Source organism: Nothobranchius furzeri, chromosome 15, assembly GCF_043380555.1.
Source record: "Nothobranchius furzeri strain GRZ-AD chromosome 15, NfurGRZ-RIMD1, whole genome shotgun sequence".
NCBI lineage: Eukaryota > Metazoa > Chordata > Actinopteri > Cyprinodontiformes > Nothobranchiidae > Nothobranchius > Nothobranchius furzeri.
The window spans coordinates 56694496-56717189 of record NC_091755.1 but is presented as its reverse complement, the minus strand read 5'-3'; the positions used below and the strand labels follow the sequence as shown (position 1 = coordinate 56717189).

Genomic DNA, 22694 nt, shown 5'->3' with positions numbered 1-22694 from the left:
ACATTGCTTTGCGTCGCTTGCTTATTTGTGCTTCTTTGGAAGAGCTTCAGTTGGTGAAAACCCTGTCTGCTTTGAAAATTTTCCATTGGAAAAGCCAGTCCTGGTATAGTTTTATTACCATGTGTCTTATTGATGAAAACGGTTTTCACAGAACTGGATGTTCTTCACGCATCTTTAAGCCCTATACACATCTGTTTTTGTAAGTTTTTTTTTTGTCTTAAAGTACACCCATTGGTCCTTAGAGTCTGTTAAGTTAAAGCAGTTAATCTTAAACACTTAAATACAATCCAACAAAAATGTCTTTGGATAGGTCTACCTTTGAGGATTGATGTTGCTGTTTGGTTGTAATGATATCTTTAGATTGTTTTCTTTTGGGTCAATTTACATTTTGAAATTTTATTTGCAAAATACTGTTTTGAAAGTATAATTGCCTTATTGTTTATAATGCAGAGATTACCAAAACTACGGATAACATCAAACATGGTCCGTTTCCCAATACCCAAGTATGCTCCTATATTCTGGTGTTCTTGAGAAGTACGTTCTTGGCAAGTATAGCAGAAAGTCCTTTCTACCAAGGGAGGACAAGGATGGGATTTGGAACAGAACCATACTAGTGATGCTTGTTGTTATGGTTTAAATAGGCCTGACATAAAAATAAAAGTCTAGTTTGTCACATTAATAACACAATAGCAATAAATACACATTATTGTTATACTATTTGGTCAACTTCTTATCAAAACTGATAAAATACCAGTATTTGTTAAATGAAGAAAAGTTTCTTTTTCATCAAAACAGCACTATTTATGGCAATGCTGGTTTTATTTTGGTAGTGGATTAGCTTATTAGCATTTTGAGGGAGTCTAACAAAATAATACACACATCAAATTTTACAGGTTACACACAACTATTTACAATAACAGACAACTTTATACTTATTTGTATTTGATATAAAACAGTAGTTATGAGCTTTCTCCTCTGCCGTTTGGAGTATAATGGTTTGTGATGCAATGAAGTATGGGATACGACATCCCAAGCCCCAAGATGGGTGCATTAATGCACCCTCGCTACAATGAGTGGATCAACAACATATCCTGGAACTTTGAGCGAACCTGTTATGATACGTTCTTAGGATTTGAACAGTACTTGGGCCAGTGTTGATGACGCTTCACATGAGTACACAAGTTCAGGTGAGTAAGCATATTAAGAACCAGCCATAGTAAAAGTGAATGACCAAATAGTTTCGGAGCACAGCTCATCCGCTCCCCTTGAGGAAGAGTCAAATGCAGAGATGTAATTTCACCAGTGTGATGATGACTAATGGGACTTTAAATTAAAAACAAACGCTAGAATTCCAGGAAGGACTGAAAATCTCTATGAGGTTTTCTGCAATGTTTCAAAAAGTTTATCCATTGACGATTTGTTCAGTGTGAATATTAGGTAAATTTATTAAGTGTTTCCATTCTTCACTATCAGTCTCACTGACCTGTGGTCATAATGTAAGATAGCACATTTTAAGATGTCACCATCAAACTAATTGTCTAAATTCTCATTTTGATGGGTTTTTCTCCCAACATATTTGTTTCATGATGAAAATGTTAAAGTAAAACAGCATTAAGAGCATAATAGCAATGATCATCAAAACCCACAAACATAGAGCAATTACAGTTGCAATAGAAAATCTGCAAAACAAGCTAGTTTTTAAACACAAACACAGACATGGAATTCTCACCCCTTTTGTTGACTCCCATCCCTAGGCCACATTTGTGTGGCACCAGAATCCACACTGCCAGAGGAAACTAGAGAGGTCTAAACACCAGTTGCTGTTTTCTAGGTCCAAAGGTCTTTTGTTGTCCATGACTTTAAATGGTGTTTTTCTTTTTGGGACTCTGGTAGTTTGTCCTAAAGTTGAAGTGATGGCAGCTGGATGTTTCTCCTTCTCTGATGTTATTGAGGGGCGAACCTTGCACACCAGTGGTGTTGTTGCAAAATGTGCAAGCTTATCATAAGTGGAGGACCCAGGTAAATGTGCAAGTGGGCTGGTCCAGTGGCACAGAAACCTGAATGGTTCAATCACTCTTTGTCAGAGAAATGGCCTGCATTTGATATTGCCCTTCCTAGAGTCCTGGTACGCTCAAGGCGCTTTACAACACAACCACTCATTCACCCATTAACACTCACATTCACACACTGGTGGTGATGAGCTACATTGTAGCCACAGCTGCCCTGTGGCACACTGACAGAGGCGAGTCTGCTAAGCATAGGTGCCACCAGTCAGGTGCCTACGGTCGCTCCGAACACCCCCACCAGGTAAGGTGGTTTAAGTGTCTTGCCCAAGGACACAACGACAGCAACAGACTGAGCGAGGCTCAAACCTGCAACCAGGGTCAGAAATGAACACTCGCCACTCGCCAAATGCGAGCAAATTGCTCCATTTGGCGAGTAAAATTTTGAGCTCTACCTGCCACCTAGCGAGTAAATGTTTGCACCAAATTAGTTATGTTTATCAGTCATCTTCCATGGATTTCTGTGATACTCCTCCCGCCTGCATGCAACGTACACAAACGTACACGAAACGTGAGCGCCGCATCCAAAGTCATTTCCGAATATGTCATTCAATCAGTTTATCAAGTTAGCAGTTAGCTTCGTGTTAAAACTAGCGGTGAAATGTGGCGGTTTTTAACTGGAGTCAGCCAGCCTTCCAAAAGAAAACTCGTTGAACTGGAAGAAAAAACACCAGGACCAGTGGCAACCAGAAGATTTTGTGAGAAGTGGTGAACTGGAGATGGCGGAGTCGTAAGACAATGGCTACATTATGACCCAGAATCTGCGCAAATGAGCTGCACCGTTTGCCGCCAGCACGCTCGAGAGAAGAACTGCAACAACTTGTTTGTCATAGGAAATAAGGCAATGAAGCTTGAGACTATTCGAGAACATGATAACAGCAAATGCCATATTGCCTGCACATCCATGTCCCGGGCTCAATCTGAGTCTCTACTGGTGACACCCACGGTCTGGGCGCTAATGGCTATGTCAGAGAAAACAAGCACAAAAATGAGAACGCTGTTTCGCACCGTGCATGCTATCGGGAAGAAGGCATGGCCATTTTCCGATGTGCGAGTAAGTAAACTTTGTTTGAAATGTCCTTGCTCTTAAGTTCAGATGTGAAATATGGCTAATTAATTATAATAATACAAAATGTTATTACCAGGAAGGCAAGTTATGGTGATTAAAATTGTTGTATATTTACAATATGCAAATATACAAATATATTTTTATTTTTAACATTCTATTTTCATTCTTTGCAGTCTGGATGAACAAAAGGGAATAACTGTGGGATCAACATACAGGAATGAAAAGCAGGCCAAAGTGTTTATGCACTATATTACTGAGGTAGAAAGAAACAACATTAGAGAGAATCTTAAAAACACAAAATTTATCTCTCTAACCACTGATGGCTCCACAGACAGTTCTGTGAAAGAGGAGGAGTTGGTATATGTAAGATTTAGTCACGAAGGCAAAATCAAGTCAACGTTTGTTGGCATCAAGTCAGTGGAGAAGGCAGACGCATCACACATTAGCAAAGCCATTAATGACATCATGGATGAAGTGAGTGATGACTGGGGAAGCAAACTAGTCGCTATGGGAACAGATGGAGCAGCAGTAATGACTGGAGCAAAAAATGGAGTTGTCAGCAAGTTGAAGGGTGACCGGACCTACATCATTGGCATCCACTGCATGGCACACCGCCTCGAATTGAGCTTTTCTGATGCTATTATGCGCTCAAATGCGATGTTTCAGAAAGAAGATCTGCTTTCTGGGCTATACACCTTCTATCACACCAGTCCACTCAACAGGGCAAACCTAATTAACAGCTTTCAGGTTCTTGGCCAAAAGCCATTGGTGCCCACCAGAATAGGTGGGACCCGTTGGGTAGGACACCTGCTGTGTGCCCTGGACCACTTCCTGCGAGGATACCGGGGTCTTGTACAACACCTTGAGCAGGTATTGGCTAAGAAATAATAATGTGTAATGACCTATAAAATTAGTTAGAATTATTAACATTTACCTTAATCTATAGAGAGCAGTTGTTTATTTATGTGTAATTCTTCTTTAAATTAAATTTAGATTCAGTCTCCTGATGCTCAAAATATCCGGGGTGTCCAGCAGGCCAAGGCCAGAAAATACTACCCCACCATTAGGGAAGCTGTTATTGTCCAGTTTTGTGGCTTCCTGCGTGACACCCTCACCCATCTGAACAACTTGTCCACCTGTCTGCAGAGATCTGTCATCACTGTAGCAGAGGCCCATAAGCAGTACTGGGAAAATACAAAACCAGGTATGTTTATTAAAGTCCTTTTATAGTTATTTTCTTTTTAAAGTTTCCACCAGAAAAGGGGAAGAAGGTGTTTTGCTGTTATTTATCAGACAGGGACCCATGATGAAAGCCACAGTTGCAGACTGCTATGAGGGAATAACACTAACAAGAGCAGGTGATAACAAGGCCCTCATCAGCTCACAGACAGAAGTGATCGACAGGCTAGTTGAGAAAATGAATCACAGGTACCAGGATGCCAGTGTAGGGATTCTGCATGCCACCAAGCTAGTCAGCTTCACCAACTGGCCACAGTCAGGAGATGAAGAAGCAGGTTGGTTTATCAGAGCTGTCCAGTCAGGTTGTGAATAAAAACGGCATGCTTAATTATTTTAATGCCTTCTTTTTACACCACTGTTCTAGATTTTGGTGATGCAGAACTGGAAACACTTGTGGACCACTTCAGGCCTGTCCTGGAGACCGCTGGTGTCCACGCTGAAAGCATTCCTGACCAGTGGACTGCCCTCAAGTCGCTCATGTATCAAGAGCCTGGGTCGCTGCCGAAGATGTCATGGATCACAATAAACAGACGCTTTCAGCATTCCTGCCCTGATTTGCTGGCATTTACTGACCTGGTGCTGTCCCTCCCTCCCTCAACTGCTGAGTGTGAAAGAGGCTTTAGCACCAAGAAGCAAGTTAAAAATGACTGGAGGTCCAATATGAGCTCTGACACACGTTCAGATATTCTCATGGTGCAGCTGTGTTCTCCAGAGATCAAGGACTATGACCCAAATGAGGCTGTAATGCTTTGGCACAAAGACGGTGTCAGAAGCAGGAGGCCAGACTTCATGGACAGAGAAAACAAGGAGTCTGACTAGATTTCAATGAAAGAGTTCATAAAAACATCTCTAAAAAAATAAACAGTAAAATGACAGAAGAGTTGTTTTTCTTATTAATTGATGTTTTAATTATTTTGTCACTCTGTTTGGAATCAACATAATATAGAATAACATGCTTTAGGTAGATCTAAATCGATTAGAATTTTGGCAAGTAAAAAATATGCTTGGCCAACAGATTTTCATCATCTACCAGCCAACTTGGCCGGTGAGTCAAAAATTTAATTTCGGACCCTGCCTGCAACCTTCCGATTTCAGGGCAAGCAGTTACTTTCTGCGCCACTGTCACCCCATCCATGTATCGGGTGCTGTAGCGCATTGCATGATGAGATAGCTGAGTGTATAAGCAACAGAAGCATTAGTCGCTTTGTGTGTTGTGAGTTTATAAACCTACAAAAACGGTACACTTGTGTTGTGTGAAGGGCTGCCATGCCACTCCACGCAATTACAAGCAGCAAAAACTTGTTAACGACATAAGACTTTCGGTTTCCTGCTTGGATGAAAGGTTCTGGACAGAAAATAGGAGAACTAACAAAGAGACGTGGGTCACAGCTGCAGAAGGACAAAACTTTTGAAACCGCATCTCCCCACGTGTGTGTTTGCTTGCAGCATTTTCATCTTTCAACATATCAGAGGGATGGAGCTACAATATGTTTACACCTGGAGAGGAAGTTATGCAGATCAACTAAACAGAACAAATATTTGTGCATGCCTAAACAAAGAGACAACTAACTGATCAACACAACTGTGCTGTCCAACGTTTGAACAAACGTTTACTGTTCCTCTCATTTTCCAGATGTTTTACTTTACCATCATGTAAATGTGGCATTCACAATAAATAGCTTCTACAACTTTTTGTTTATTAACTATGAAAAATGTTTCATCATCACCAACTGGGTTTTGTTGCTCAGGTTTCAAACTGTGTGTGAGTGTGTGCATCTGTCATTTGAAGACAATTTCACAAAACAAAATTGTCATGTGAAAGTTGAATGGATTAAGTGATTTAAGGAAATCAGTCCTCTCCAGCGGTCATCGGGGAAACCCGGAAATGCTCTCAAGTCCACCATAGAGACTAATTACCAGTTACGCACTCACTCATGCCTAGAGATTCATCCATTTCTGTCCACTTATCTGGAGTTGGGTCATGGGGACAGAAGACTAAGCAGAGAGGCCCAAACTTCCCTCTCCCCAGTGACTTGGGCCAGCTATTCCGAGGGAATCCCAAAGTGTTCCCTGAGAGAAATAGTCCCTCCAGTGTGTCCTGGGTCTTCCCTTGGGTCTCCTCCCATTTGGACGTGCCTGGAAAACCTCACCAGGGAGTCATCCAAGAACCATCCTAATCAGATGTCCAAGCCATTGCAACTGGCTCCTCTCGATGTGGAGTTGTAGCGGTTCCACTCCGAGCCCCTCCCGGATCACCATGCTTCTCACCCTATCCCTAAGGGAGAGCCCAGACACCCTGCGGAGAAAACTCATTTCGGCAGCTTTTAACCGCAATCTCATTCTTTCGGTCACGACCCACAGCTTATGGCCTTAAGTGAGAGTAGGAACGTAGATCGGCTGGTAAATAAAGAGCTTCACCTTCCGGCTCAGCTCTCTCTTCACCGTAACAGTCTGGTTGTGGTCCTTTGTGTCCTGTATTAATGAGGTGAAGTCTTGGCTAATGGCCAACTATCTACATCTGAATGAGGGAAAGACAGAGCTCATTGTTTTTCACCCCAACAGCAGGAATGTGGATCGTTATGTTGATCTTGGCCCTCTTTCTCCCTACTCAAAACCAGTTGTTATCAGTTTGGGGGTGAAACTTGATGCTGGACTTAAATTTGATGCTCACATCAATTCTGTGATCCGGTCCAGTTTCTTTCACCTGAGACGCCTTGCAAAAATCAAGCATATGCTGTCGAGAGCCCACCTGGAGCGGGTACTGCATGCCTTTGTAATTTCTAGGCTTGATTACTGCAGCTCTCTCTATGCAGGGTTGTGTCAGTCATCACTCCGTCGCCTACAGGTTGTGCAGAACAGCGCAGCCAGGTTCCTGACTGGGACCAGGAAACAGGACCACATCAGTCCGGTTCTGGCCTCCCTGCACTGGCTTCCGGTATGCTATCGCTCACAATTCAAAATCCTCGTCTTTGTTTATCATTTCTTCCAGGGTGGTGGTCTCCCCTATCTGGCCACACTCCTGAACAGACATTCCCCATCACGCGCTCTGCGCTTCTCTGACCAAGGCCTGCTCGCTGTCCCTCGTTCTAGGTGTCGTACTCGCGGGGACCGGGCTTTCTCAGTCCTAGCACCGTCACTCTGGAACCAGTTGCCACCCTCAGTTAGGCAGTCCCCATCTCTGCCAGTCTCCACTTGGCGTTTCCAGAACATGTTTGATTTTGTACCTCTTTTATGTTGAATTTATTTCACAGTTTTCATTGGTTCACTCAATCCATTGTTTTACACATTTGTCCTGTACCAGAATGTTTCACCTATTTTGTAATTTGAACTGCTTTTATTTTTGATTTATTCAATATATTTACCTTCAACTGAACCATGTTCAGCGCTTTGGGCTTCCTGACAGGGTTGCGGAAGGCGCTTTATAAATAAAGCTTTGATTGATTGATTGATTGATTGATTGATTGGTACAATGATTGCATCACTGCAGATATAGCACCAATCCACCTATCAATCTTGTAATCACTTGTAAACATGACCCCAAAAAACTCCTCCACTTGGGGCAGGACCTCATCCCTGATCTGGAGAAGGCATTCTACCTTTCTCAGAGGTGAAAAAAAAAATCTAGAGAAAAATTTAGGGTTTCCAATTAACCTGACATTCACATTTTGTCTTCATGGCAGAAGTACCCCTTAAAAATCTCTTGGGGATAATACACTCGTTCACACAAGCGAAATATACCTGCAACCTTCTTGCCAGGAGGAAACAATACTACCAACTGTACCTTTATGCAGCCACATTTGTAAATAATCTTGTTTTTAAATTGTATTTATGACCTTGCTTCAGTAAGACATTTTATAAGACAAATACCTTCATAATAATTTGATGGGCATAAAACGCCAGCACTTCATTCAGTAACTAAATCCTAAAAGAAAAGAAAAAACAAGCCAAATGAATCTATTCAGTAGATTAAATTTTCCTCTGAATGTGACAGATTGACTAAATTAGCCAGAAAGGGATACATTAAACACCAATTTCTTCTAATAGGTATAAAAGCTTTCTCACAATCAGTTCACTGACGTTCTCTTTAGAATTTAAGTGAAAACATTGTTTTTTATTTTATTATTTTCAAACTTGTCTTTTTCATGATTGAATTCTTCGCTGGTGTTTAACCAAATGCACCCACTAAGTCAATTTGTTGGTTTCAGAAACAGGATTTTGTTCTACGCTTTATATTTCATATAACGTGGATGTAATTTTGTATTGGACTGTAAAAAGAACCAGCTATATGTTAAAAAAGCAATAGGCTTCAAAGAGTAGAAAACAAAACCTACAGACAAAAATGCATCCTTTAGTATTTAATGGCTTGGGGAAAAAGAACCCAACCACATCTCTGGAGTACATCACAGCTACAGAGACTGCTATGAAGCAGAGACATTTAGATCTATGACTGATGCTGCAATGAAAATGTGTCTCTAATTAATGCCCCAACCTTCAAACTCTTTTAGCTCAAACTGAAAAAACTTCCATCATGCTAAGAATGTTAGAAAGAGGAACAATTAAACATCTAACAGACACGCAAGCACACAGCCTCCCACGCTTAACCAACATTCAGCAACGAGGGTTTTAGATAAGCCTTTACGTTCTCCTAAGGACTATTGTTAATCATTTATGGAAATAAAACAACCTATTTGAAGGTTTTAAGTGTATGTAATACAATCACAGTGCCTTTAGACAGTTATTTTTTCTTCAGCAGCTACTAAAGACATTGTGGTTAACCAGTTTCCACGAGTGCATTATTGCTCATGAAAAAGTCTATGACTAGTTATTTGATTAGATAGTTATTTGTCTCAATAAATTATTGGATTTAGGCACTCAAACACTCTTAACATGATAGACACTTACAAAAATGTGATGACTCTCCACATAATTGTTGAAATAAAAAGTAATTTATAGAACAATGCATAATATTATAAGCCAGTGTCAAATCTTTCCATTTTTAGTATTGGAACAAAGAGTCTGTGATGTGAAAGTTTTAGGATCAGAAAGTTTCTCCTGACTTGTTGTTCTTTTGTCCACTAGAGGGCGCTTGTGTTTTGAGAGACATGGCTCAATGGAGAAAGAGTGAAACAAATAAATAAATCTACAGTCTAATGCAGAGGTGGGCAACTCCAATCCTCAAGTGCTGCTATCAAACAAGTTTTTGTTGTTTTTCTGTTCCAACCACTTATTTCAATTGTTTTATCACCAGTTCAGCAGGTCATCAAGCTGTGTAGAAGCCTTTCAATCATCCGCTGATTAAAATCTGGAGTGTTTAAGCTGGAAAACAACTAAAACGTGCTGGATTGCAGCCCTCGGCCTAATGGAACATGATTTTTAACTGTATGTAATGAAGACTGTATACACATTTGGAAGTTTAAACTGAAATAAATTTAATTAAGCAATTATTGTTAAAACAATAAAGCTTTAATTCTTGTAATTATCAATAAAATTAAAGATTTTGTATGAACGGCCAAAATCCTGATTTATGCAACGTGCTGACCAGTCGTTCGCCTATTCCAACGTAATTGACTGTGATAAATACCACATGTAAATACTCGGATGAGCACGGCTGTTCAAACTTAAAAAGTCCCATTAGTCATCACACACTGGTGAAATTCATCTCCACATCTGATCCATCCCCGTGGAGAGCGGTGAGCTGCAGCAGTGGCCACGCTCGGAAACTATTTGCTGGTTTAACCCCCCAATCCAAACCCTCAATGAACCATGTCCTGAGCTCACAAGGGAAATCCCTGTTTGTCAATAACTGAATATGGACTGGAATCAGATTTGTATTTCTCCGTGAAGGATTCCAAATCACGGCATAGCTTTAGAAGGATCTTCTTAGGGAAGTGGTACGTGCTCAAGAGCCACTCTGTATTCTCACCAATCAGATCAATGTGCTCGTGGAATTCATGTTCCTTCCAGAGTGCACGCTCTGCCACATACGAAAGATCAGTCATGCTACAATGTCAAATTATCTCTCTCTCTCTCTCTCTCTCTCTCTCACACACACACACACACACACACACACACACACACACACACACACACACACACACAGCAACTATCCAGTAAAACCAAGTCACTTTTGAGACATATTTTAACGTAATACGAATATGAGAGCATGACGCTATGAACCACAGGGCATCATAAGGACATGGTTTGTGAAACCAAGTTTGTGAAGACTGGACCTTCATTGGATGATATTTAATACACTTGAGTTCATAATGTTGTCCTTGCAAAATAATAAAATGATTTAACAATTTAGTCATAATAGTTTGGATTAACATGCGGGGGAATAATAATTTTACGAATCCAGCAATTATGGAATTTGGAAAACATGTTATCTGACAGAGATGAGAAAAGGAACATTTAGCTAAGCTGCTGAGCTGATGCATTGTTGTCTTAAAAGCATTTCAGATGACTTTAGTTATGAAATTGCACAGCATAAAGTGAATCGATATTTAATTAACCAAGGCACCAAAGGCAAGATCTCAATTATTGCCAAATGAAAATTATCAACTGCAACTGATCATTTAGATTAAAGGAATGAAGTCATGCTTTTTCCCATTTACTATAAAAATTTAAATGAGTGATTACAGTATGTTCTTTGTGCCGTTTTAACTTTAACAACCATTATGTTAGTAAAATACTGACGACCAGTCCAAAAACGGTGTACTTCACCTTTCAAAAAAAAAAAAGGTTCCCCCATTACTCCCAATAGTTAGTGGGTATAGAATAGACAAATGGGTTTTGTTCCTCCTCCTGCTGAGTAATAAACTTTGGTCACAAATGACATGAAATAAATAGGTGTCTATAGGTAAAAGCTGGACATGCAAAGGTCAGGCTGTTGATCCGAACAGTGGCCTGCCCCAAAGATTAAGGACCTGAAACACTGTGTGTCTCTTTCACACTGGTTTAGTTGAAAGGCCCCAAAGATGATCTCCTCTCTGATCCATCTGTTGTCAATCTGTGCTTACACTGAGGTGGCACATGTGGCTAGGATGGAGGCTCCGCCCCATACTTCACACATGCTCCAGTTCTACCATATGACTATCTCCATTGCCTTCTCATTGTTTTCAACACCATATTCTGTCTTGATCTTTTTGCACAAAACATCCCCGCTTCAGTTTGAATGTTTTTATGACAACATATTTTATGTTCTGGACCAGAATTTAACATATCTCAGTTTCTATTAAAGATAAGGCATGTTTTTGGAATGGAACATTGTTGTTTCTTTTACTGCTTCTTTGGAAATGTATAAGCTACATGAAGAAAATGCATGAATCTGTTGACGATAACTCTTTTGACAACCTTAATTTAAAAGCATCTGGTCAGTGGGACTATCCTGTTAGTTGCTGTGATTTGACATTACTCATTTGTTCATCACTGCGTGTAAAATTCACTTATGAATACTTGAGATTAGCTTGAACACTTTTGCTATCTGACAGACATTTGTGTACATTTAAGAAGTTAATTCAGTATAGTTACATTTTTTAATTTATTTTAGCTAAATTATACTTACATAAACAGTTCAAAACCTATTTGTCTCCTGAAGTGATCATAGCCTAGTGATAGATATTTCTTTTTCTACCATATTTCCAGTTTTATTTTAAAACCTACAGGTGTGTCGCAGTACCCAAGATAAGTGCTGACTGTGTGGAAATAGCTCTCACCTTTTGACTGTTATGCTATAGGAGAGAAAGTGCCGGCTTGATTTATGGCGTAAGCCCTGTTCATTGCAGAAATTCCAGAGAAGGTTTGGGACTTTAGTTTTATGAGTTTAGTTTCTGAGAGGCACTGGTGGCTGGGGTTACTAAGCATGTGGGCTTCTTTCAACAAAAAAAAGAGGAAAAACTTCTGAAATATTTTCCCCGCAGGGATGGAACCTTTACTAGAAGGAAATGACTGGTTGACGTTACTGTCCCTTTGCAGGATTTCACTACTTTTCTTCTCTGCTGTGCTCTGAAATATAGCTAAAATCATCTTGGCAGGCAGATTATATTGTCTGCATATTCAGGGTGTTTGCTTAAATAAGACACCAAGTTCTCCTATGGTCTGTTCAGCTCTGCATTCTCAAAACACGTATAGACAAGTCTTTAAAAAGTGAATGTAGTTGGTATGTCACACACAGTAATGCTAATAAGAGCAAGATACGTTTGGAAATCGAGGAGAAAATCTAATGGAGGAATCATGTGAACAACTATTCAAACTGGTACCAGACAAATAAAAGCCATCTGAATAAAATACAAAACTAAAATATTGATGACAGCTTAAGTGAAAGCTTTGAAATGGATTTTTACACTGTTATTAGTTTACAATTGAATTTATTTAGACGAGGTAAGCATTCAGTAACTCTTCTTTTTCCAGTGGCTGGCTGACCGTTTCAGTAAAACCAGTTTTCAGTGTAAATGCTACTGATTTACATGTAAAGAAAACAAACATCAGATGCGACGGTGATTTGGTGTAAAAGCTTTCAAAGCATTTACATGAACCACTTTTTGACGATGGCTAAAATTCCCTCTGGATTAAGCAATAAGCTTGATTTTCATAAGAATTCCTTTTCCCAAATTTAGTTCTTTTGTATTCCAAACTACTGCAGGTATAGGTGACGACTATGTGAATCATTTCAAATAAAACCTGTAAACATTGTTCATAATACTGAGTGAATTTGTTCTAAATAACAAAAGATGTGACGTTTATTAGGCAAGTTGAACGTTTTAGGTTACTTTTCTTGTGGCGTAGATTCTGATAAGTGAAACATTTTATAGTGAAAATTTGTGGTGCCGAGTATGTTTTCATGTAAAAAGGCCTTTTTTGTCTTTGGCTGTCTGAGCAGCAGGTTTCACGTTTAAGAATAAAAACTCAAGCTGATCAGGACCATGTCTACAGTCCTCAGGTCACACTCAGCTGTATGATCACAGATATTCAAGAAAACAAAAAACCTGGAGAAAACCCATTGCTTCAGCCAGACTTGTCTCCTGATGCCAACCCCCAGACCCCAGAGATCCTCCGCAGAATGACAGCTGAAGGCATGACCACTGCCTGTCGGGATCCAGCTGCTTGGTCAGGATCTTCTCCACAGATGTGCCAGCACCTCACAGCTGCACATTCAGAGGTTCACTTATTCTGCGACATGGCTTGGTCTGGTGGTCACCTGGTTCTGTTGGATCGTTGACAGTCTGGTGCAAGTTTGTTTTGTTCTCCTTTTTATTCTCATTGTTACCTCACAGCTGGAATGTTTTGTGTGCTTTTAAATGAATTAGCACACAGATATCAACTTAGTTATTTACAAGCAACTAAATAGTTGGATTCACAAATCAAGTGTTTATGTACACAGTGTTGCGGCCGCAGAAATGTTATTTTAGACAGAACCTGTAGGGAGCCTAAGTCTCCTCCCTGTCCGGTCGGCTCATGGATACCTGAAAGAACTAAAACATGAATGCAAGCAAACGGGGCTAAAATAGCTATTTTCTAACCTGCTTTGCCTTACGCCCTGAATCACACATATGTTGTACTTCAATTTAAATGAAAAGTAATGATGTGCATTTCGTCGGCTCAAGACCAGTCATGTACTTTGACATTGATCAGCTTGTAAAAGTTCAAATCAGATATTGGCACGTTGCAAATATGACATCACCACAGAATCTCCTCTGCCCTAGCGTAGCTGCTACTTACCACACGGCAAGATTTGTGGTGTCACTTCCCTCATGAAGGACTCAAAGTTTGCTTAACTTATAGCCATTTTTCCTCTGCTTGTCTCCATTTCTGGTTCAATCACGCCAATAAGATGACGCGCATTTGTAGTCATGGACGTATTTTCACACAAAACCTAAAATAACTTTTGCCCCCATTCGAAAAGAAGCCTTCTCTGGCATCAGAATGTGTCTTTAAATTTCACGGATATCATATGTGGAATACACGACACATAACAAACAGGGTTGGAAAATGGCATTTGTGGCCCCACTGACTTGCATTCATTTCTCTTACTTTCTTCTGGGGACCCATGGTCCGGAGGTAGATGGGCTCAGGCTCCCAGTAGGCATTTAGCATTTTGATGATTTTATATTTCAATCTTTATCATTAGCGAAAGTTTTGTTTTATTAATGTCCTTCCTAGTGTTTTTTGTTTTGATGTTTTAACCTCTTAAATTGATCCTCTCATAGCAACAACCCGATTCGTTTAGTAACTGGATTAAAGTTTTAGCAAACTTGGTGGGTTTTAAGCGTTTATTGTTGACAGATTTCAAAGTGGATTTTTGAAGCTCTTAACTCCCTTAAACTCTATAATGAAAATTGCTGACTGCTGTGTGTATCTTGAGACCTTGATTGTGTCATGTACCGAACGAGCTATGGCTTTGTTCCGTGGTTTTTAAATGAAAATCTAATTACAAAAGTTCACTCTGGAAGTAAAACAGAATAGGGGGGGGGGGGACATCCCAAACCTAGTCAGAGTTTGTTGGAAAGCCCAGGAATGATTAACGATAATAGCCATTTGAGGTTTGTGAACCTTTGGAAGTGTGAGGTATTCAAGTTTAGAGCACATTTAATTTGATGTAGTAAAAATGTGTTTTTATTGTCACTTCAGGTTTGTGTTGAAGAGCAAAACGGTTATTCCCACCAGAAGCTATAAGGAATGAAGCACTTCACGAACGCTGACTCACTGATCCAATAACATTTTCAGGAAAATAAGATAAGACTTTAATATTTTTGCGTTGAAATTGAGGTCTTTCATTCTTATCTGGTAGAATCTCATTCGAGCCGATGCATCCGTCTACTGCTCTCTGTAAAAACACTCAAATCTTCTTCCACATTCACAATAGCTGACCGGTCCCTATTGATTTACTATTTCAGAACCTGAAATCAGTTCTTCTACATTTCAACAGCCAAACGTGTGTTAGTGTATGGTATGGGAATTTATGAGGTCCTTTGGTGACATCATTCCTTTTACCACAGGTATCTTCACTGAAATGGTTGAGTCATTTGAGTCAGATTTCTTTTTTATATTTTTACATTTTTTGTTTTTGTGAAGCGCCTCATGATTTTTATCTTGAGAGGCGCTATAGAAATGATATTTTCTTCTTCTTCATTTAAATATTTTGGGAACTGTCATTTTTTACTTTCGTATCTCAAATTTGTAAAACAAAATTAAATGTCACACAAAGATTGTACGTCTTGCAGGAACTGGACTGTTTAAACGTGAACAGAATACTACTTGGGGCAACAGGTGGTAGAGCGGGTTGCCACGGGCTCGTTTCCAGCTCCCGCCAGGGGTATTCTGATGTTGTGTCCATGGACAAGACACTTCACCCAACTTGCCTGTGTTGGTGGTGGTCAGAGGGGCCGATGGCACCAAATGGCAGCCTCGCCTCTGTCAGACCGCCCCAGGGCGGCTGTGGCTACAAAGCAGCTTACCATCACTAGCAGTGTGTGAATGTGAGAGTGCATGAAACCCTCCTTGAGTATCCTAAAAAAGCGCTATATAAGTTTGAAGATGATTATTATTGTTATTGGTGTTATTTTATAGATCTATGACTGAATTGATGCCGTCCTTTTGATTCCTTTGTATGGACATGTCAGTTCAAAACAAAAGCCGCATAAACAGAATTGTGTCAGAAGCCAGTAAAATTACTGGCCAACAACAGATATCCCTCACCAGTGTTTAGAAGAGCCAGGCTCTGTCAGCTGTGTGTTCATGAGACATTTCTTTTTTGATACAATTATCCTGTACATCAGCTCCCTAAACCGGATCGGTGGTGTGATCCTGCCTCTGACGTGACGTACAAATGCATCCTTTTGGATATTTTTCATTGCGTATTTCTCTGAAAGAACAACAGTATGGGCAGCCAAAGAGCAATACCATATGGATGAATATTAGGAACTGAAGTGTAGATTTAAAAATGTTACAAAAGGAATTATATTCTTTATTTTTGAGGCACTATGGACTATATTTACTTTATTGGTTTGGAAGACATCTCTTCTCGTAGCAAGCTTTATTACTGTTTTTGACCTATTTTTATGCCAGTTTGACTAGAAAAATAAAGGAAAAGCACCGGTGTATTAAAGATGGCTGCATTCCACTTCTTCCATTGTGTACGCTAGTTCTGTAAAAATAATTTAAAGCAGAAATTTCACTAAATGAATGCAATTATCATCAATGCAAGTCAAAATGCCTGCCATAAAATATGCTTAAAATGGAAAATACTTTATTTTTTTAATTTAAAACCAAAACAAATGTTTGTGAACAGTTTTTGGTTTTTAGTAGAACTTTGAGTGGAAAGCAGTTTGACAGCATAAAGGATTTAGTTTTAGAAAATGGACAGTGTTTTAATATTTTATGGTCAAATATCAAGTGAATTGTCACATTTTTCCTTAAACGAAACTGCACAAAAACTGGACCAAGAAAATTAATGACCAAGAAAGAAATCTGAACAAGTATGATATATTCATTGACATTCGCAATAAATTTGTTAAATTATCAAAGAGAAAATGGGTATACACACAAATGTTGGTATGTCCTTGTTTAACTATTTGGGCGCCAGTTTTTTTCAAGAAAATATTCAATTTTGACATGACTATTTCAATGGGTTGTAGTTCGGAAATGGTTAGAGATTAAGGTAAACGGCAAATGAGATAATTGTTCAGTAGGACCCAAAGTCTGTGTTGGGAGCAAATTCACTCATCTAATTAGCATATTATGGCGTTGTCAGGCTGCCGTGTTGGAATGCATCGTTTTTACTGATGTTCCTTTTTATTTTTGCGTTATTTTGATACTTTCATTATATTTTGACATTATTTATTTATATACACATAGAAATAAAGATCTTTTGAAATTTTTAATTCATTGCTAATCTTTTATATGGTATTTTTTGATATGCATATTGATCTCACTCAAGAGAAATGCTTTATAGTCATAGTTGTCAGGTGTTTTGGGGGCTTGTAGTTATAGGGATGTCCTTCCCTTGAATGTAATGATCATTTGATGTAAGGGAAAGAATATTTTTATGATTATGTGGCACACTTCCATATGTAACGCATCCATCGCTTTTTTATGGCTTTTTTTTACACTGCCACTACTCTGTCACATTAGCAGTGTTTTTACCATCATTTCTACATTCACCATGTCCCAAACACGGTGAAACAATGTTCAAACCCAACGTTTGGAGCTTGTAAGTGTAGCACCAGCTGTCTGTTGCAGCGCACTGCAGCAGTGTCAATCTTTCTGTCTGGATGAGTGAATTTCATCATCAGAGTCAATATTCTGGAGTCAGTCATGACCAGACAAAGTGATCAGTCAACAAAGCCAGACCTGCCAGCAATTCTGAGTTTTATCTCTCTAATATTTGCCCTCTTCGTGCTGCGCTCGTCTCCTCCTCTCGTCCTCTCCCCGACCAGGAAACTCTCAGCAGGAGGCAGTTTTCAAACTATGAAAACTCCAAACTTTCAATATAAACACACCCCTAAGTGTTGCTCAGCCTGAAGACACGCATTTTCACTATCTTCTGGTGTAAATTAGTAACTTCATGAGGGATCATATATGTAGCTGTGGCTCGTTAATGTCAGTAATGACGATTGTCGCAATATTGCAACTTTGGCACTTAAAGTGTTAAAATGAGCTGTATATTGTTTTCCAAATGGTTTCTAATTAGTAAAACATATGTGGAGGCAAGATGCAGTTACACAGAAACACTGGTGTTGTGTGTTTGTCCAGAGATCCAGTTTTTCTGTGGAGCAGAACTTTTCCTAAAATGTAGTTTTATTACTCCTGCTTTAAGGTTCAGATAACCATAATAATATGGCATAATGGCAAAAGACACAATGTGGTTTCTCAATTAACAGCAACTAATGTGGAAGAGGTGTATTTAGTGCTTTTTTGATGACAACACCAGGGGGCAGCACTGTCCTCCCAGGGAAAAGCTTGAATGTAAAGTTTACAGGAGGAAGTTCAAGAAGCTGTTTTAGTTGGTGAAAACCAGGAAACGCATGTTTCCAGAATCAGATATGGTTTCTATCAGGGACATGTTTCCGACTTGTGTTTGATGTTTGGACATTTTTGGACTGTCAGAAGTGATCTCTAGCTGGAATTTGATCAGGAATGAAAAAGTCACTGAAACTGAAGGGTAGAGTACCGTAACCCATGGATCTCAAGGGTAGCAACCCGCCACTCCCAACACAGCACTACTTTTCCAACACACTCATCGTATGTTACGATGAGCTTCCAGTAAACACTGGATTTAGTGTGTAATATTAGTACCGGAGCGCTGAATGTTGAAGCAAAACAGTTTGGCCATCAGTGAAAGAGGAGCTATGAAAATGGAAATACTTACCTACTGCTGACCCCTGTTAAGTATCAGTCATCCCAAGGAGCACACAAGTGTGTAGACGTGAGAGTATTGTATGGTTGCTTTGTGTTGTGATTTAAAGGGGAGGGCAAAACTTTATGTTTGATGCAGAAGTGCTTAATGCATGGTGTATACTATAAACTGCCTGAAAGTGTGTGAGTATTGAATGGTACATACACTCAGTGTTTGAGTTAGATAGTAGCATGGAGGCAGACTGAACATCTGTGAAACTGGGGTCGCAGGCTACTGGAGAAGCAGCCACCTCCTGCTCTCCATCCTCCTCCTCCTTCATGTCCTCTTCATCAGCACACTCTGACGCCTTTTCTGCCAACCTCTTAGATGTCCGACCTACACGTTGACCCTAAGATAGAACATTTCAAACACATGAAAATAGAAATGAAAGCTAAAAATATACCAGCAACACAACTTAATGGTGATAGTCTGCGTGTATTTGCTTACCTTTGCCATGTTTCTGGTTCCTGCAGCTTTCCTCTGAGGCCGCCCTTTAGATTTGGGCACATTAGGGGTTGAGAGTGTCTTCATGGTGACAGCAGCATGCTGAAGGATGCAGTCGGTGCCACAATAAACAGAATCTTGAAGTGCTTGCTTCAAGCAGCCGGGGCCAGTGCAGAGGCGGAGACAGCTGTCTGTCTTTATTTCTGCTGGAGGTTTAGCTTCAGGTTTTATCACTAAAGGCTGCCTCTCCTCCTCTTCCTCCACCACTATGGTCTCCTGAAAACAGATCGCCAACTTACAACCAGACAACGGACTTCCTTCATGGAAATTAAGACTAGCAAACAGATTATTAAATTTCCACATTCTTCGCAAGAATCAAAATGAAATTCAAACCTTGAGAAGCTGCTGTTCCTCCTGTAGCACCAAGTCCATCTCAGGAGGACTTGGCAACAAGCATTCGGGAAAAAGAAGGTCTGGCTGAATGTGAGACTCGAACTGGATGTGGCTCTGCTGGTGTGCAGTACAAGCTGAGCACATGAACTCCTTCCTCTCAATCTTCTGGTCGTGTGTCTCGCTGATACCGACACAGACACCATGGAACCACTCGTGGCAACTATCACAGCAGATCATGAACCTAAAAGCAGCAGTGAACAGGAAATGAAACTGATACGCGTTGCAAAGTGCCTTGCTCAAGAGACCTTGTTTCCAGATGCGAGCATGTACCTTTCGTTGCACGTTTGATGGCAGATATAGCACAGGGTGGTGGACTCGTAACCTTTGGTTTCTGACACTGATGGATGATCTTCCAGGTTTTCAGCCTCTTTCTTGTTCTTATGCATCGTCTGCTCTGGTGCATCATCAAACTGGTCAGACATCAGAGCCGTGCTATGGCTAAAATCAGTGCCTAAGATTATACAGTCTGAGGCTGACTGTTGGTCAGCAATCAGGGAAATATCAAAGTGAGAAGGGGAAACCTCAACTTCAGGAGGGTTTTCTTTTTCCTCTCCTTGTAAATGTCGCAGCTCCTCTGAGGTAACTAGCATCACCTCATCACCACTGACATCACCTGCTAAATTTGCCTGAAGGACTTCTGCCCTCCCCCTTCCTCTACCTCTACCCCTTCCTCTACCTCTTCCTCTGCTCCTTCCCCTTCCTCTGGCCCTTCCTTTTCCACCTTTACCACCTCGAGCCGGTCTGCCACGGGAGACTGGCTGCTCCGTTATCTGTAACAGACTCGTTTCATCGCTGTTTTCTTCCTGACTTGATATCAAAACTACATCATCGTCATCCCCCTCAGCTACATCTTCAGGACCACAAGGCTGTGTGGTCTCCATGTTATCAATATTATCTAGGATTTCTGTGTCAACTATAACCTGTGGAGCAGCCATCTCAGTAGCGTCTAAAATGTCAGGGTCCGCCATTGTATCTGCCATTGTCAATGACAGGTCTTCATCCCCACCAAGCAGAGAGAAGGCAGTGCCGAAGGCAGATCCAAAATCCTGCCACAAATTGGGATCAAAGGCCCCACCTGCAGAAGGCTCTGAAACGTGCTTCTCGTCCTCAGACACAGGTGAAGAAGGAGCAGACCACTGGAGGTCCTCTAAAACGCTTCGGGTAGATTTCCTTTGGGCGGAGTGTTCTGCAGGGGGTTCTGTTGTCTGATTGGTTCTCCGAGTTCGGCCTTTTCGAACAAGTGGAGGACTGTTGCTTAAATCTCCAACTTCCTCCATGAACTCCCTTCGAGCAATGGTCGTCCGCCTGAAGCCCCATGATTTCCTGACCTGTGACAACGTAGGTCGTGAGCCAGGTTCTGCCTCCTCTGGTTGGTTCTGCTGTTCTCCTATAAAGAGGCAAACCAGGATGAAGAAAAACTTCATAAATCTTTTTCATTAACAGTTACATAGAACATTTAGGAATCTGTATTACCTGGGGTGCCATCATCATTGATAGGATTGTTACTTTCCATTGGGTCCATAATGACATCTAAGAGCAGCAAACCTGTTAAGAGAAATTGTAGTTAATGCTTTTTTTAAAATCATTATTAAGCTGTTTAAATTCAGGCTACAAGTGGGGTACCTCTCCAGGCAGTTTCAAATGTATTCAAGATGTGCAAAGAGTCATTTGGCTTGCTTCTCCATGGATCCTTAAAAAAACAACTGTGGGAAAACGCACCAAAACATCCAGATCAAATCATAAAGGACTTCTCAGCTCAGTTAAATGTTAAAAATGTTGTGCTAAAGTCATTGTATGAAATGACGATACCTCCCAACCTACCTACCAAGTATACAACAATTTTAGAAAATCTGGGACAATATGTTTGAACTTTAAATAAGGATTTCCGAACAATCTTAGCGTCACGTTTCAGATAACCGTTTGTTACTGCCACAAAGAATTTAATATAAATACTAATCTTCCGATTTAGCCAAGAAACAAAATTTACAATATATATTAATCATATTTCATTCATAATATAATTTTTAATTATAAACAGATTATTTCACTCATACATTAGTACTTCTACATTGTGGTACGGCTGCCTTTAATACTTAGTTTTTAACTAGGCATGTGATTAAATGTGAGTTAATGACATGATGCAACTAATTTTATTTTAACTCATTAATTTATGGATAAATTGCATGGGCAAAACGTGTATTTCACATCCAAACAGATAAAAACTGCCCATTTCTTGGCCGTCTTGGCTTCTGATGTTTGTTTTTTTTAACGGATGCTAATATTAGGTGTTTAATATTGTTAAATATTAGTAATCAGTTTTTAGGGGGGCGGGGTTCGACCGCTTTGCTTTACGTGCATGATAACAGCCTATAATGACCAGCATTTGTTTATCGCGGTCAGGAGTAATTCCCTAGGTTAGGTAATAAACAATATGGCTGCTATGGATGTAGCTTTCAACACTTAGCAAGGCAGAAACGAAAGAACTGGCTTTTCTCCGTTACATAACAGACGTTCAGCTGTAAAACAGCAGAAAGGAAATGCTCTTTTAACGCTTCACGCTTAATCTTCAAAACAAAAGTGTTGTTTCGAGAACCACGGACAATTGTCCTCTGATGCTAAGTTAGCTAACCATTTAATTTCATCAGTGAGTCAACACATTTCAAAGCTAATTGTTTCTAGTAATACTAACCGACTAAAATACTAACGCAACATCATACCTTCGATGTATAGGGTTATTTTCATGTTATTAATAAGTGCGTGGAGCTACAACGCTAGCACACGCTTCCATTTTCTTCGCCTTGCTACTTAAAATATCGCGAGAACTTCTAAGGCAGGAAAGGACTGTTGTTGTTTCTTGTCATTTCCGGTCTGGGAATTTTTTTATGGAGCACTTGAAAAACATAAATGTTGATATTTTTTACAGCCATGAAATAGATTTAGATTTTTATACTTTCAGAGAAACCGTTCTTTAACTTTTCAGTGCTTGACCTACAAAATAAAAGAGAAGCTAGTGACCCCCAAACATTGTTACTCA

At 40.0% G+C, this 22694-nt stretch overlaps 1 protein-coding gene across 1 annotated transcript in view; it reads right to left on the bottom strand.

The window, feature by feature from the left end:
* LOC107391153 (uncharacterized) overlaps positions 1–22513 on the bottom strand; it is a 37970-nt gene extending 15457 nt beyond the window's left edge. The window contains exons 1-7 of the mRNA XM_015968270.3: positions 22378–22513; positions 21284–21363; positions 21134–21205; positions 19931–21047; positions 19601–19841; positions 19211–19483; positions 18929–19112 (exon numbers count right to left, since the gene is read on the bottom strand). Coding sequence (XP_015823756.3) covers positions 18929–19112; positions 19211–19483; positions 19601–19841; positions 19931–21047; positions 21134–21182 — 1864 coding nt within the window. The 5' untranslated portion in view covers positions 21183–21205; positions 21284–21363; positions 22378–22513. The remainder of the gene's footprint in view (positions 1–18928; positions 19113–19210; positions 19484–19600; positions 19842–19930; positions 21048–21133; positions 21206–21283; positions 21364–22377) is intronic.
* Positions 22514–22694: the final 181 nt, after the last annotated feature.